Genomic DNA, 17,845 nt, shown 5'->3' with positions numbered 1-17,845 from the left:
GTTCAAATACAATGCATTTATCTTTGGTTCAGGTGGTCAGATTATTAGAATAGGACTGAAAACTACCATTCTCAATCTGCAGAAAGTGGCATTGCTAACACTTAACTTCACATTACCACATTGTTCACGTGCAGCTGCAGCAACTGAACATTAATTGCTTCTTCTGGCTGTGGCACTTGTAAAACATTGTATAGAGTAAATGTATCCATGAAGCACAATAATAAAGTTTAGGCTATAAGTGATTAAATGGTCAAATTTCTTTGGCCTATTAAAGCTGCCAACCTTTCTAAGTTGAATATTTTACATTGCGACATGTTTAGGTGTAATTTCAGAAGATCACACCCTATTGTACCAGTATGAATTTTTCCCCTTCTGTACCTTTTTGTAAATGCCTTCTCTCTCTCCCATCCAACTAGTTATTTGTATGGAGTCCTGTACAAATGATGAGCTCTACTCTGGATGGAAATAAATTTTTCATAAATATTGACAGTGTAGCTTGTGCACTAGGGTATCAGCAAGTGAATTGCTTTAACTTCTTGATTTTTAATCTTGCTAATTTTCTCTTTAGAAGGTGTTGATTCCTTGCTGGTGTATAGTTCCATAGGAAAGGTTGGGAATCTTCCCGTACCTTGCTCAAGTGGCCATTATTCATATGTGAGCTTTGATATTGAGTGCAGACAGGCTGTTGGACAGTCACATCTGACCCTGACTTCAGCCAGCAATTGAGGGAATTGGGCACAAGTGTATCAGCCTTTTTCTTTCTTCCTCCCGAACGGGCACAATTTCAGTGCTTTTACTGCTGTACTGGCTGAGATTCGCTGACTCAGCACCGACCAGGGATCTGACCTGGAATTTTTATGACTTAGTTCCTCATCAGATAAATTCAGACGTTGGGAGAATTTCCTTCAGCACTTTGACTATTTCTAGTTCCTTTGGTGGGTCGAGCTACTGCAGATTAAAGCAATTAATTCAAATCCTAGCTTCTGAGGCCCCTATGTATAAACCTTCCCAGAAGTTCAGAAATTTGTTGTAGGGATAATTGGCCCGCTGACTCTTTACTTTTGTTTTTTAAGGCCACCAGCAAATTACTTGACGACCAGTGATCGATGGCAGCTTTCAGGAATCCTTGTACCATCGCAACGTGTTCTGACTGAGGAGGCCTGTGCTGCTGAATGTGTAAGTGACAATTCCAACAGAACAGTGTACTGAGTATTAAATGTTAAAAAAATCTGTATTTCCAAATCTGTAAATTTGGAATTAATTGGAGCTCTGATTTTGTCTACGTGCCACAATAGGGATGAGGGATTTCAGTTGTGTGAAGAGAAGCTGAGATTATTCTCCTTGGAGAATAGACATGGTCAAAATTATTAGAGGTTTTGGTAGTAGAAACAGTTTCTCCTTATTTACTCTGACAGGAGAGTCAGTAACCAGAGGTCACCGATTAAGACAATTAATTGGCAAAAGAATCGGGGGTGGGGGGGAGATGAGGGGAATTTTTTTAATGCAACAAGTTGTTATGATCTGGAAGGCACTGCCTGAAAGGGTGGTGAAAGCAGGTTCAATAGTAACTTTCAAAAGAGAATTGGATATATACTTGATAAGGAAACATTTGCAGGGCTATAGGGAAGAGCAGGGGAGTGGGACTAATCGGCTTGCTCTTTCAAAGAGTTGGCACAGGCACGATGGGTTGAATGGCCTCCTTTTGTGCTGTATGATTCTATTATTGTTATAACTACTCTTCCTTCTCAATGGGGGGGGGGGGGCGGGGGGGAAATCCTGCTCTTGGCATCCCAAGATCAGGAGCTGCTTTGTGGGGTGGCGTTCCCCGATGCACTATGTTCTGTGAATTTAATAGTGCATTACTGTAACCAGGACTTGGGATCTTTGAACATTCCTTTCCAGGCATTCACGTTTTATCTGCTGAAATGAGATAATTGTTCCTTTTAATTGTCCATTACCAACTGTGTTGGGGCTATCGTCCAATAGAGGCACACAATTTTTTTTCCTTGAGAGTTGTGATCTTTGGGGTCTTTGGGGTCTTTGTGTCTGAAATTAATAATGGTATTTTCTGTGTTTTGGAAGTCTGCATATTTCCCCCTGTTATGACAGCTATTGCTATACCCTGACCAGTTTTAGATGTGGTTCAAAATTACTCTAGGTTTATTTTGGTTTGCGTTTGGAGGTTTATGTGGTTATACAGTAATATGTCAATAAATTGGGGTATAACCCGTTCCTTTTTTTAAGGATGATCTGGATGGGATTGAACCCCTGAACGAGGACCACTTTGTGAGCAGTGATTACCCAAATAAGACCCTTGGCCCTTATCCTGAAAACACATGTGACTTTACCAGGGGGGCACATCTGGTCTCAACCCCTTTCCACCAAAATCCTCTGAACGACGACCAGGACAGCTCGATCAAACAGAACTCTATAGACGGTAGTAAAAATGCCCTGTGTTCACTGTCGCTCCTCAAGGAGTCCTTGTTCGACCAGCGTCTGCATATGAAGAAACTGAGGTAAGAAATTGCCTGGTAGTCGCTGACTTTCTGCTGGTCTTTTATTGGACTACACTGAAAACAGTTTAGCCCAACAAAAATAAAAATGGAAAAGCTCAGCAAATGAGGCAGCATCTGTGGAGAAAGAAACGGGGTTAATGTTTCAGGTCAAAGACCTTTTTTTTCAGAACTGGAAGATGTTAGAGTTTAAGTTTTTAAGCAAGTACAGAGCCAGGGAAAAGGGAGGTAAGAACAAAAGGGAAGGTCTGTGATAGGATAGAGGGCAAAAATGATTAAATGACAAAAGGGATGATGGTGCAAGGCAAGGAGGATGGTAATGGGACAGGTTAAGAAACAAAGATGGGTCTAGAGTACCTGTGAATGACAACAGCAGAACCATTACCAGCACCTGCTGTCTGAAAAATGGGAACAGTTGTCATGATCTGAAGTTATTCAAATCAACATGGAGTCCAGAAGGGCCCAAACACTCCTTCCAGGTGAAACAGCGATTTACTTGTACTACTTTCAATTTAGTATACTGTACTCGCTGCTCACAATGCAATCTTCTCTACATTGGGTAGAACAAACGCAGACTGGGTGATCACTTTGCTGAACAGCTTCACTCTGTCCACAAGTGTGATCCTGACCTGCCGGTCGCTTGCCATTTTAATTCTCCGTCCCACTCCCACTCTGACCTCTCTGTCCTCGGCCTCTTGCACTGTTCCATTGAAGCTCATCGTAAGCTCCAGGAACAGCAACTCGTCTTTCGTTTAGGCACTTTACAACCTTCCGGACTCCACATTGATTTCAATAACTTCAGATCATAACCATTGCTTCTATTTTTTCGGACAGCAGGTGCTGGTAATGGTTCTGCTGTTACCATTCACAGCTACTCTAGACCGATCTTTTGTTTCTTAACTTGTCCTGTTACCACCTCCTTGCCTTGCACCATCATCCCTTTTGTCATTTAATCACTCTTGCCCTCCGACCTATCACAAACCTTTAGTTCTTTCCTTTCCTGCCTCCCTTTCTCCCCCACCCCAATCTTTCCCTGGCTTATGTACTTGCTTAAAAATTTTAACTTTTTTATTCGTTCATGGGATGTGGGCGTCACTGGCGAGGCCGGCATTTATTGCCCATCCCGAATTGCCCTAGAGAAGGTGGTGGTGAGCCACCTTCTTGAACCGCTACAGCCCGTGTGGTGAAGGTTCTCCCACAGTGCTGTTAGGAAGGGAGTTCCAGGATTTTGACCCAGCGACGATGAAGGAACGGTGATATAGTTCCAAGTCGGGATGGTGTGTGACTTGGAGGGGAATGTGCAGGTGGTGTTGTTCCCATGTACCTGCTGCTCTTGCCCTTCTAGGTGGGAGAGGTCGCGGGTTTGAGAGGTGCTGGTGAAGAAGCCTTGGCGAGTTGCTGCAGTGCATCCTATGGGTGGTACACACTGCAGCCACGGTGCGCCGGTGGTGAAGGGAGTGAATGTTTAGGGTGGTGGATGGGGTGCCAATCAGGCGGGCTGCTTTGTCCTGGATGGTGTCGAGCTTATTGAGTGTTGTTGGAGCTGCACTCATCCAGGCAAGTGGAGAGTATTCCATCACACTCCTGACTTGTGCCTTGTAGATGGTGGAAAGGCTGTGGGTAGTCAGGAGGTGAGTCACTCGCCGCAGAATACCCAGCCTCTGATCTGCTCTTGTAGCCATAATATTTATACGGCTGGTCCAGTTAAGTTTCTGGTCTTTAACACCTTCCAGCTCTGTCGAAAGTTCTTCGACCTAAACCGTTAACTCTGTTTCTTTCTGCACAGATGCTGCCTCACTTGCTGAGCTTTTCCAGTATTTTCTGTTTTTATTTCAGATTTCCAGCATCTGCAGTACTTTGCTTTTGATTTAGCCCAACAAAAGTTGTGAAATGATTACCCTTTTGTGGTTTAAATGCAGCCATAGTCTAGAAGCACTACTTCATCAAAGTAGTCACTCATTCTGTGTAGAGAAATAAGATTATCTTTTGACATTGGTAATAAAATTCATTTGTATAAAAATGTAGAAACTCTCTCCTTGAATCTCCCTCACTGCTTGGGAGCTCTGGTGTTGGTAACCAACAGTGTACCCAGAACAGCTTCATAGGAAACATTGGGTTGTGATTTTGGACTAACCAGCGCACTGCTATGGAGCTGGTCAACTGGGAGAACCACCACACATCTGGGAGATTCCCTTTAACCCCTCCTTACTGGACTTTTCATCCCCTTTTTTAAGTTGCTTATTATATAGTTAAATTGGAAGTCTCCCTTCCAGTGTCATATTTCTTCCAGCAAAGGGCCATGAAGCTGACTAATTTTCTAACCAACTTTGAGCATCTTTGTTTAGCTGGTGTTTCATAAATAAAAAGATACTAAATTTCTTGAGGGTAGCAAGAAGGAGTAGGGCAGACTCTTTTTTTTTACACGGTTGTACGGCCATGGTATGCATGATCAGAGTTAGTGATTGAAACAGAGACCATGTCAACATTTAATAAGTTGGATGGGAGATTGAAGGAAAGGAGAATAAAGGGATATGGGAACAAGGCAGGCACAAGTGATCAGGCCTGTTTGTGTTCTTTGTCCCTTCCCTCTGATGTAATCATGGAACAGGTCCTGCGAGTTTCTAAAGGTCCCTTCCAAAACTGTTAAATGGGTTATCTTGTGAAAGCTGTATGTCTCCCTTTTGGAGGGATGGAAGAGACTGCAGGACTAAGGGCTGGTTTAAAAAAAATGAAGATGATTTAACTTAAATGGAGACAGAGGGGAAGGAAAGAATGAGGAGACTGGTTGGTCATAAATACTTCTGACTAGCTATTACTACCTGTGTCATGGTTATTGCATTCAGTTTCGCCAGGCTGGGGTTGAATTTTTTTACATATTTGAATATTGCATCTCTCCCCTCTTTTTAATGGATTGGAGTTAGAAGTAAAGCAGAGGCGCCTTTGGATCAGTGCAGTTAACACAATCCATTCGCTGAGTTTCTGACTGCTGTTTTCACAGCAGGTTCGTATACTCAAGTCAGTGTGTGCATAAAGCTCCACATAGCTGGGGACTAGCAGACTGCATTCCAATTGTTGGAATAGAAAATATCATTCTGTAATGTTAATGAGGTGTTCATGATGATGATTAAAGGATTTAATAGGGTAGATATCTGGTGGGGGAGTCCAGAACAAGAGGGCATAACCTTAAAATTAGAGCTAGGCCGTTCGGGGTGATGTCAGGAAGCACTACTTCACACAAAGGGTAGTGGAAATCTGGAACTCTCTTCCCCCCCCCCCCCCCCCCCCCCCCCCAAAAAAAGTTGTTGAGGCTGGGGTCAATTAAAAATTTCAAAGCTGAGGTTGTTAAAATTTGTTAGGTAAGGGTTTTGAGGGGTATGGGACCAAGGTGGGTGAACGGGCTCGGGGGCTGATGGCCCACTCCTGTTCCAGTGACTGTTCTGCAACTAACTATTCAAATACTGTAATAGTCTTTCCCATGCCAATGAGTATAATTCATAATTCTCCTTGAATTACAATAATGGAAACTTGAGATGGGTACCTGGCTTGTTCTACAATGTTGTAAACGATTGGACAGTGTTTGAATTTTTTTTTTGTACCACAGCCCAATTCAGGAAGCAAGTGATGAAGATGGCCTGTCCTCTGCTGCCACCACCTCTTCTGCAGTCTCTTCCTCTTCAGTGGGAGGACTCTGTACTATCAGTGACTTGAATGTCTTTGAGAAATTGGAGCTGGGCCAATTGAACTCTTGTGAAACGTTCAAAAATGTCAATTCCTCCTCTGGTATGGACCTGCTGTCTCTTTTTTTTGTCCAGAAGATCTATTTAGCTTTACTATTGGTTAACTGATATGTTGGCAAGACAACTGTTCAATTACTGTGCTTGACAGTGTGACCGGGCTGGATTAACATCACGAGGTAGACATTAACATGAGATTCTGACTGGGAGGAAGCTGATGGTGATTAATGCAGGGTGCTGAACCCAAGCAGGAACTGCATCAAAATCAGAGTTGGTTATTTAAAGTGGGATAGAACAAAATTTAAGTACAAGCTGAAAATGTTTTTAAAATCTTCCCAATATCAACATTTTAGCATTGGGTTTTGAGTATTGGATGTTCTTTTGCTATTTTCTAAGATTTCCAAATGTTTGTATTCAAATATGGGATTGTGAAACAAAACATTTCACTCTGATGGATTATTTATTGGATTCTTTCTTGCTGTGACTGCACACACAGGGTTAAAGTTGATTACTCCTAGCTCCATTCAGTAGAGAATACACACCCAAGACTGGCTGGTATACATATCTCTGGACAAGGCCTGAATGCACACGTTGATTGCTACCATTCTGCTTGGATGGGGACCTGTCTCCGATTCAGTATTTGGAACTGATCGTTGGGTCAAGCCATTCAATTAATTATGAACATGGGTTTGATTGGCAGCTATATCTGTACTGATAATGTGAGTCTGGTTTTCAAAGGGAAGGGCTGTGATTCTTTGGAAACCCTTTTTTTCTACAATTCAGCTTGTATTGGCTTTTCAAAGTACATTTACATTTTGTGATGCTAATATACATATATTCACACACATTCTACAATGCCATTATACGATTAAGGGAGGGGAGGAGCCCAGCTTATAGATCAGTTAGTTGGGGGGTCACTGCCCCTCTTTGGGTGGCTTGCTGTGCTGAGTGGTTCTCCAAGCACTGGCCCCAGCCACCTGCCTGGTATTTCCCCAGTTCCAGTTGGAGGTCAAACATCACATTGTGATCTGGTGTCCCACATATGTTTCAGCCACTTCTGTTTTTATCTTGCACTGAGCAGGGTCCTCATGTAAAACCCTTTTGTCAGATGATTCTGTAGCCAGGAGTTATGGACATAGGTTTATTTGACTGCTGGTCTGGAGCCAGAGATGAGCCTTGTTGGAGGACTCCGTGCCAACAAGCAGCCACGTAAGAAGGAAACAATTGGTGTTTTGAGTGTACAGTTAGTATAGGAGATGATGTGTTTGACATGTTATGTGTTTGTAATTGCTATAAATAGATGGATGTACTGAGTTCTGTTCATTTACTTGTTTAATACTCAATATATTTGCCTAGTGGGAATTGTAACCTGACTTAAGGTCTTGATGGTGTTATCCTTCCCACCACTTAGTGGCACATGACACATTCCAGTAAGCTGGAATACAGTGAGCTTTCTCTGTTTGTTTGTTTGTTTGACTACATTTGCTTAGATGTTGGGAGGTGAAGCACACTCTGCCTCGTAGGATATGTGAGGTCTGCTTACAGGAGTAGCCAGTGATCCTGAGCCCAGGAATGTATCTAGTGAAAAAGCCTAAAAAGTAATAAATGAACAGTGGTGTAGTAGCAATTATAGAATGGGTATACTGTATATGTACACTGCCCAGAAAATGATAATTATTGACACTTATTTGTTACGTTTTAGAGTAGACCTATATAGTAACACCTGTAAATTAGGGACACCTAAAGGACTTGCATCAGGTGTCCGTATTTTCAAAATGGTCATTGTATGCACAGTAAACCGGATAAGCCAAATATCTCAAGATTGGCTGTATCTCCTGCAGCATTTGTTTTTTTTCGCCCTCACCTTGGATCGTGCCTAATTCTGGAGCTCTGCCAGTAGGAGTTATTTCAGTTCATTTTCTGTTGCGTTGGGTTTCCCAGTTCATTGCCATCCTGGGATCCTTTTTCCAATGAGGGAGGGATGTCCTGATCCTAGGATCTGCCATGTTGGCAGCCTACACAGGGCAAGATGGCTGCTGTAGGGCTGGAGTGCTTGGGAGATCACAGCCAAATAGGTTTGTGGGGGGGGGGGGGGGCAGATTAATGTCCTGCATACCCCTTGTCTGGGACCCCCTCCCTCTGTGCTGCAGCTGCTAATATTGGAAGTGCTGGGGGGTGGGTAGGTGGCTGTTAGCAGCTCATCAGAACTTGACGTACTGTTGGAGTAGGGTTGCCAACTCTGGTTTGGAGGCTTGATCATGTGATATTCTGACCATGTGACATCAGATCACGTGACTTCTGCAAATTTTATTGGATTTGCCTTCTTACGGTTGGGAACCCTGTAGTTGAGAATCTTTATATGTGGTTTTGTGCCAGCAGCTGTTGTGAGATGTTCCAAGAACTAGAAGGCCACCCGTAAACAGGCAAAGAGGGGAAACTGAGGGACAGGGAAACCATTCTCCCTTCCTCTATTCCTCCCCCTCTCCGGACAGGCAGTTTTACGGTGCAGATTGTATCTGTTACAATGTAAGTTATTTGGGACTGTTAACAAGTGTCTGCTTTTTGCAGTTGTCTGTTTGTCCAGGATTCACTGTATGCATATGTTTAATGTTATGCACACTACATCAAATGAGGAAATATCCCACTAACCTTGACTGAACTATGATGTCAATCATCTATGTTGTGGTAAACAAAACAATTCCAGTAACACAATTTTTGAGCCTAGAAATTACTGTTGCTAACATTATGATCCTCCATCTACTGTGTTTAGTTCAGATATTGATCCATTTATTTTAAATGGGTAAAGTCACATCTTGTGGGAATGTTCTATGAACGTATTAAGTGTTCAATGTTAATATTGCCAGCAGTAATTACTAGGCTTTGGTCTTGAGCCATAGATGTAATAGTATAAATAGCTTTTCATTACAGTAACTACCCTAGAGCCTTCCAGTCTTCACCAGGACATGGCTCCCTGTATTGCCTTGACACTGGCCCAATTTGTCATCTGCCTTTTGGAGCCAGGAACTTTAACCTCCAAAAGTGGGTATACTTTGTCTACCCTTGATTACATGCTGCCAAAAAGTGCGCATACTCTTGCCTCTAAAAATGGATATATTCAGTATACTCTACACTAGGCCTTGGATATGAATTGTTGCATTAGTGTACAGAATCAAATGAGCTTGCTTTCCTTGTTTCTGAAATATCCAATATCTGCTTAACTTCCAGATAATCCATGGGATATAGAAGTGCGGAATCAATTGCTGTTGTCCCTTGCTGTGCCATTGAGCTCACTCCCAGAGTTCCACATTCAGAGCGGCCCAATACCTACCCTTGAAGATGGACTCGAGCTGAATCTGGGTAAGGGACAGAGCGCGTTTCATTCTGTTCACATCACCTGGCAGTATTTTGGTAAAAGTGGCTTGGGAGAAACATAAGGAAAAGGGGAGAGAAAAGAAGCATATAAAGTATGGAATGTAAGATCGTGGTGAGGCCAAGCTGACTCAAAAGTGATTTAACTGCTGATGTTGGGCAAGTGTTCAATTTGGCCAAACAATTTCATTTTGGATTTTTGCAGGGCGAATTGGGAATACCGTGCCACAAGTGTTCAGTGTTTGCATTCACATCATATAAATCATTACAACTGTGTTAATAATGCTTTACTGCCTGTTTAGTTCTGGGCTGTCAACTCAGTCCTATAGATCAAGTGGCTAGCTGTTTTTATTTAAAGAGCAGACGTCCTTTTTTTGTACTGGTGAGATAAACAAATTCAGACTTCTCGCTTTAGGATGCGTGTGAGCTGAGTTTTGCCAGATGCCCCTCCAGAAACCCTGTTAACTGATGCAGCTTGGGGCTAAAGTCCTATCCTCACACTCCTGAACTGTTCCCCCCCAACAGTGAAGGTTTGTCTGCTCTTTGCCGCACAACCCTTAGATGTGCGACATATCCGCTTTAGAGAGTCCCTGGATCCATGGACGTGGAGCTGAAAATTGAACGAAATTAGATAAACTTAATTTTTAAAATGTAACATTCTCCAACTATCAAGTTATCCATCACACTATTCAGGAGCTTATGTTTACTGTGCATCAAAGGAACTCCTATGTTTTGGTAGTCCATTGGACACATGGTATGTGGCTCCATGCAGTTGATAGTACTGCAAGATATGCACTGCCTTCTTGATTGCAAGAAGATCTAGTTTTTCCTGAGTCTCCTGGCCTGCATCTTGTATTGGAAACTCCCTGGTCCTCTTCATAAAAGCAGAGAAGGTTCAATATCTGTATGGTCTACAAACTTAATATGGCAATATTTTGGGTCCAGCAAGAGTAACCTGCAAAGTTTTGTTTGTATAGGGGCAAGGATTTTAATCAGAATCAACAACAGCTTGCCTTATAGCACTTCCCGAGGCGCTCCACAGGAGCATAATCAGACAAAATTTGACAGGGCCAAAGGAGGAGATATTGGGATGGGGGACTATAAGCTTGGTGAAAGTAGTAGGTTTTAAGGAGTGTCTTAAAGGAGGAGAGGGAGGTTTGCGGAGGGAATTGCAGACCTTTGAGCCTAGACAACATAAAACACTACTAATGGTGGGGTGAAAGTAGTGGGGGATGCACAAGAGGTTAGAATTGAAGGTACGCAGAGTTCTTGGAGGAGGTTACGGGGATGGGGAGGGGCGAGGCCATGGAGGGATTTGAACAAAAGGATGAGAATTAAAATCATGGAGTTGGTGGATCGGGAGCCGCTGTAGGTCAGCGAGCACATGGGCGATGGAAGAACGGACCTTGGTGTGGATTTAGGCAGAGTTTTGGTTGAGCTCAAGTTTATGGAGGGTGGAAGATGGGAGGCCGACCAGCCAAGTGAGCATTGGAATAGTTGAGTAATAAATGACAGGATGAGATTTTCAGCAGCAGAAGAGTGTAATTTCCAACACCAATCTTGCATATGTCAAGATTCAGCATTTGCAAAGTGGAGGTCCAGTCTTTTGCACAGTGCACAGAAATCTACTGTGAGTAGTGATGAAAAAAGTATGTATGTTGTGCTGGGCCCGCTTAGTGTCTGTTTGTGAACAGCACAGCAATCACATCTTTCCCTCGTGCACATGAAGGATATGCCATTCTCTTTTGGATCTGCTAGAGGAGCTTGAATCAGAAATGGAGATGTACTTGGTCTACATTTTCCAATCCTGCCCCTAGCTGGAAAAGGGAGACAACAAACTGCATCTAAATGCAGGAGAGTGATGCACACCAGTTTGGTATCACTGTCCCAAAACTTGGCAAATGTCTGTGGACTGTCATCAGGCTTGTGTACCTCTGTTTCGAATAGTGTGACCTGACCTACCTGAGATTAGCATTGGAAATTACCCTGAAAGAATGTTTTGATGTGATTAAATTCCATATCCCGACTCTTGTGCAAAAAATAACTCTAGGAACAATTGCTGGACCCAATAATCATAGAATCATACAGCACAGAAGGAGGCCATTCAGCCCATCGTGACTCTGCCAGCTCTTTGAAAGAGCTATCCAATTAGTGCCACTCTCCTGCTCTTTCCCCATGGCCCTACCAATTTTTCCTCTTCAAGTATTTATCCGATTCCCTTTTGAAAGTTACTATTGAATTTGCTTCTACCGCCCCCTCAGGCAGTGTATTCCAGATCATAGCAACTCATAGCGTAATTTTTTTCCTTATGCTGCCTCCCGTTCTTTTGCCAATTACTTTAAATTTGTGTCCTCTGGTTACTGACCCTCCTGCCGCTGGAAACAATTTCTCCTTATTAACTCTATCAAAACCCTTCATGATTTTGAACACCTATCAAATCTCCCCTTAACCATCTCTGCTCTAAGGTGAACAAACCCAGCTTCTCTAGTCTCTCCACATAACTGAAATCCCTCATCCCTGTACCATTCTAGTAAATCTCTTCTGCACCCTCTCCAAGGCCTTGACATCCTTCCTAAAGTGTAGTGCCTAGAATTGACCACAATAGTCCAGCTGGGGCCAAACCAGGGTTTAATAAAGGCTTAGCATAACTTCCTTGCTTTTGTACTCTATGCCTCTATTTATAAATGATGTGGAGATGCCGGTGATGGACTGGGGTGGACAAATGTAAGGAATCTTACAACACCAGGTTATAGTCCAACAAGCTTTCGGAGATTATCCCCTTCGTCAGGTGAATTCACCTGACGAAGGGGATAATCTCCGAAAGCTTGTGATTTTAAAATAAATTTGTTGGACTATAACCTGGTGTTGTAAGATTCCTTACATCTATTTATAAAGCCCAGGATCCCGTGTATATTTTTAACAACCTGCTCAACTTGTCCTGCCACCTTCAAAGACTTGTGAATGTACACCCCCAGGTCTCTGTTCCTGCATCCCCTTTAAAATTGTACCATTTTAGTTTATATTGCCTCTCATTCTTCCTACCAAAATGAATCACTTCACACTTCTCTGCATTAAATTTCATCTGCCATGTGTCTGCCCATTTCACCAGTCTATATCCACCTGAAGTCTGTTACTATCCTCCTCACTGTTTACTGCATTTCCAAATTTCATGTTATCTGCAAACTTTGTTGTGCCCTATATACCCAAGTCCAATATATATCAAGAAGAGTAGTGGTCCTAATGCCAATCCCTGGGGGACACCACTGTTTACTTCCCTCCAGTCTGAAAAACAACCATTTGCGGCTACTCTGCTATCTGTCCCTTAATCAATTTTGTATCCACAAAGCCACAACTCTCTAATCCCGTGGGCTAAAATATGCTATCAAATTAGTTTGTAACTGCGTGGTGTACGTAACATACCTCTGACACCTTTTTTTAATATTCATTCAGTGTTCATAAAGTTCATTTTATAAAACTGATAATGATAGTTAGGACTTCAGTTCATTAAATTACACTTTTTGTGTAGTGATGGTTTTAGGCACTCTCCAGTGAGCATGGTATGTACAGTGTACACGGCTGGTTTTTCTGTTTTCATCCAGACTTCACCCCTTCCACCGAATTGTTGACCTGAGACCTATATTCTCATTAAAGGAAATGATCATGCACTAAGGTTGTAGAACCACTGGGTGCCTGATATCTGCTGGTAACTCATGTTTTCACAAGCAATCACTTGATTGTAGCGGCTTTTTTATACAAACATCGATTTTTGTGCTAAAATTGATAAAGAAAAGGTACTTGAAGGGCTAGCTGTACTTAAAATAGATGTCACCCAGTCCAGATGGGATGCCTCCTAGGTTACTGAGGAAAGTAAGGGTGGAAATTATGAGGTGCTGGCCATAATCTTCCAAGTATCTGTAGATACAGGGGTGGTGCCAGAGGACTGGAGAATTGCAAATGTTACACCCTTGTTCAAAAAAGGGTGTAAGGATAAACCCAGCATCTATAGGCCCGTCAGTTTCCCCACCACTGAGGTTAAACTTTTAGAACGATAATCCGTGACAGAATTAACAGTCACTTAGATGAGGGTGGATTGATTAGGGAAAGCCAGCACGGATTTGTTAAGGGCCAATCGTGTTTAACTAACCTGATGAAGTTTTTTGATGAGGTAACAGAGAGAGTAGATAAGGGCAATGCAGTTGATGTGGTATATTGACTTTCAAAGGCACTTGATAAAGTGCCGCACGATAGGCTTATCAAGATTGCGGCACAAAGTGGGCAGTAGCAAAGTGGATACAGAATTGGCTACGGGACAGGAAACAGAGGGTAGTTGTGAACTGTTGTTTTCCGGACTGGAGGGATGTGTACCGTGGTGGTCCCCAGGGGTCAGTGCTGGGACCACTGCTTTTCTTGAGAGAGATATATATATATATATTAATGACTTGGACTTGAGTGTACAGGGCACAATTTCAAAATTTGCAGATGACACAAAACTTGGAAGAGTAGTAAACAGTGAGGAGGACAGAGGTAGACTTCAAGAGGATATAGACAGGCTGGTGGCATGGGCGGACACGTGGCAGATAAAATTTAATGCAGAAAAATGCGAAGTGATACATTTTGGTAGGAAGAATGAGGAGAGGTGGTAGAAACTAGAGGGCACAACTCTAAAAGGGTACAGGAACAGAGATATCTGGGGGTATATGTGCACAAATCGTTGAAGGTGGCAGGGCAGCTTGGGATAGCAGTTTTAAAAAAAAAAAAGCTAACGGGGTCCTGGGCTCTCTAAATAGAGGCATAGAGTACAAAAGTATGGAAGTCATGATGAACCTTTATAAAACACTGGTTTGGCCACAACTGGAGTATGTGTCCAGTTCTGGGCACTGCACTTTAGGAAAGATGTGAAAGCCTTCGAGAGGGTGCAGAAGAGATTTACTAGAATGATTCCAGGGACGAGGGATTTCAGTTACATGGATAGACTGGAGAAGCTGGGGTTATTCTCCTTGGAACAGAGATGGTGGTGAGGAGATTTGATAGAGGTATTCAAAAATCATGAAGGGTCTAGACAGAGTAGATAGAGAGAAACTGTTCCCATTGGCGGAAGGGTCAAGAACCAGAGGACATAGATTTAAGGTGATTGGCAAAAGAACCAAAGGTGACATGAGGAAAAATTTTTTTACACAGTGAGTGGTTATGATCTGGAATGCACTGCCTGAGGGGGTGGTGGAGGCAGATTCAATCATGGCCTTCAAAAGGGAACTGGATAAGTACTTGAAAGGAAAAAAATTGCAGGGTTATGGGGAAAGAGCGGGGGAATGGGACTAGCTGGATTGCTCTTGCACAGAACTGGCATGGACTCAGTGGGCCGATTGGCCTCCTACCATGCTGTAACCTTTCTATGATTCTATATAGTATGTATTTAGAGCAATTAGTAATTGTCCTATTATACTATTAAATGGCATGTATACATTTTTTCTTTTTGTTTAAGAGTAAAGTAGGCATTCAATTCTTGCATGGTTGGAAGGGACAGCTAGTTGTGCATAGACAGGGTTACAAACCAGTCCCTTTGTACTGGGTTACTTCACGGTAGAACTCTATACAACAAAAACTTTATTTTTGCGCTCATTAATGGAGAAAGTCATAAAATAGTCACAACTCCAGCTCATTTGGTATAATTAATGCAACAATTGATTGTATGAAAACGGAGCCAGGATGTACCATCTTCAAGATCTAGAATTTGTATCTCAAATGTATTCATCTACAAAGTACATTTTTAAATATTGGCCATCCATCGAATTGTTCCCTTGGGTTTTTAAGGAAAATTTTCTGGTATTGTGTTGAATAGAAGAGTCCCTATTGGAAGATGTTTGTTTCCTTCCTTCCTCTATAATGTGTCAAAAATGATCTTTAAATCCTATCAAGTGATAATATTGAAATACTCGTGACGAGAAATAGCTAACCTGATTAAAAGCTAACCTGATTGTCCAGAAGAAGTCTCTTCTGCTGTAACATGCCCCTCCTTTTATAATGGGCTTTTTGGCCAGCTCCCAAAGTGCCTTTATAGGTCTCTGGTGTAGTACTGCTAAATCAGTGTACCTCAACCAGTATCTTTGCTTGCTACACTTTTTTCTGCTTTCTGATATCAGCTGTGGCTCAGTTAGTAGCACTCTCTCCTGTGAGTCAGACGGTCATGGGTTCAAGTCCCACTCCAGCAAAAAATCTAGGCTGACACACCAGTGCAGTACTGGGGGAATGCTGCACTGTCAGAAGTGTTATTTTTGGGATGAGACGTTAAACCGAAGCCCCATCTGCCCTCAAGTGGACATAAGGTCCCATGGCATTATTTCAAAGAAAAGCAGGGGAGTTCTCCCTGATGTCATGGCCAATATTTATCCCTCAACCAACACCTAAAACAGATTATCTGGTCATTTACCTCATTGCTGTTTGTGGGACCTTGCTGTGTGCAATTTGGTTGCCGTGTTGCCTACATTACAACAAAAAGTACTTCATTGGATGTAAAGTACTTTGGAATGTCGTGAAAGGTGCTATAGAAATGAAAGTCTTTTTTCTATAGGCTCGCAAACCTTTAACATCAAACAAGCAGCAGAACATGAACCGCACCTGGTATTCTACGGAACCAATCCAAGCTTGAGCCTGTCCAAAGCTATTATAAAGGTGGGTAGCGCGTCATTCGGTGGTAAGATTAGATATATAACTGGGATCTGTATTTAGAGCGGCTTCAGGTATTTTACAGCTTTAGAGAAGAACACAAAAATACCTGGTCTAGCCTTTTTGCTGTATAATCTGCTTTTGACCGGCAGTAGTGTGTTGCCATTTTGGGAAACTCCGACTGCAGAGAATACTAATGGATATTGGGAATGAGTGAACACAACTCCTTTTCTCCCCCCGCCCCCCCCCCCCACCCCCACCCCCTTCATGGAGACTTCTCAAATTCTGTACTAATCTAATTTGCAATCTGCAAACCTTATTCTAATGCATCAATATTGATATAATGCAAATTTTTTAAAAGCAAATTTAGTGCAAATGAAAAACAAGCCAGTATTGTAGACATTCTTTATTGGTTATGTAAGCATAGACCATGAAGGAGACTCATCATATTAGACTAATGCAATGAGTGGGAGAGGGTTACCAACGTTGTCCGTTTTCCTTTAATGGGCTTGGTGCAAGTGTACCTAAGCAACTGGGACTAAGTCCTCGAACATTCAACACCAGTGGTCGATAAATTGATTTGAGGACTTTGTCTAGTTAACCTAATTCGTATTTCAAAAATAATACTGCTACTGTGTTGAATTAGCTAATATCTCTTGGGATTTGGGGGGTTTTGCTAAAATTGACTTCTGTATCCCTGGCTAAAGAGGAGATAAATCAGCCAGGATTCCTGCTTCTGATACTGGCCCTGTGATGCCCCTTGCCCCAGTGCTGAAAAAATCAAGAAAATTCTAGCAAATGCTAGAAATCTGAAAGATTTCAGACCTTTGCTGGAAATTTGGTATTAACTGAGAACCAGATCCTTCTAGGCTGCAATGCCCCCCACAGTTGAACAGCCTGCTGGCATTTTCTGCGCACACCTGGAAAATGAGCACTCTAATAACATGCCAGGATGACTGGCTTTGGTAAAGTATCCCAGCATAGAAGATGGAGTTAAAATTCCATTATCTGAATAGCTGGTGTAATGTGTAGGTATTACTTCCGTTTTTTTATTTTCATCATTCCTCCTTTCAACACACTCCGTGTACAGCGAGGAATAAACTAGAGTTATCAGCATGGGGAGTTTAAAGGGCTCATTCCTCGAGACCCGTTTAGTCTTTGTTTCCTCCCATGTACATATGACTATTTCTAGCGCTTGACATAAAGTTATGGATTCTCTTGAGTTGTCCTATTAGGATATTTGTTCCCTGTGGGTCAGCTGGAGCCAACCTCACAGTAGAGAAGCCGTCCTCCAGCAACTTGAATTTTGGTAGTGTTTTCACGTAAAGCAAAATCTCTGAGCACTTTACAGACCACTGAGGCAGAGAGAGAAGGGAAACAAAAATGGGGAGAAGGGCGACGTTATAAAGGAGGGTTTTCAGGAGGTTTTTGAAGATGGGAAGGGAGGAAACTAGGCAGAAGGATTTAGGGAGGAATTTCCAAAGATCATTGGATTTGTGACTGAGGGAACATCTACTGACTGGGGATTGTAGAGGAGCCTGTTGGAGGAGAGATGGGGTGTACAAC

At 42.5% G+C, this 17,845-nt stretch overlaps 1 protein-coding gene across 1 annotated transcript in view; it reads left to right on the top strand.

Moving 5' to 3' along the window:
- bub1bb (BUB1 mitotic checkpoint serine/threonine kinase Bb) overlaps window positions 1-17,845 on the top strand; it is a 74,722-nt gene that overhangs the window by 47,597 nt on the left and 9,280 nt on the right. The window contains exons 16-20 of the mRNA XM_067991246.1: window positions 1,074-1,176; window positions 2,245-2,516; window positions 6,115-6,293; window positions 9,473-9,604; window positions 16,185-16,285. Of these exons, the coding sequence (XP_067847347.1) occupies window positions 1,074-1,176; window positions 2,245-2,516; window positions 6,115-6,293; window positions 9,473-9,604; window positions 16,185-16,285 (787 nt within the window). The remainder of the gene's footprint in view (window positions 1-1,073; window positions 1,177-2,244; window positions 2,517-6,114; window positions 6,294-9,472; window positions 9,605-16,184; window positions 16,286-17,845) is intronic.

Source organism: Heptranchias perlo, chromosome 10, assembly GCF_035084215.1.
Source record: "Heptranchias perlo isolate sHepPer1 chromosome 10, sHepPer1.hap1, whole genome shotgun sequence".
Classification (NCBI taxonomy): Eukaryota; Metazoa; Chordata; class Chondrichthyes; order Hexanchiformes; family Hexanchidae; genus Heptranchias; species Heptranchias perlo.
This window is presented reverse-complemented; position numbering and strand designations above follow the sequence as displayed.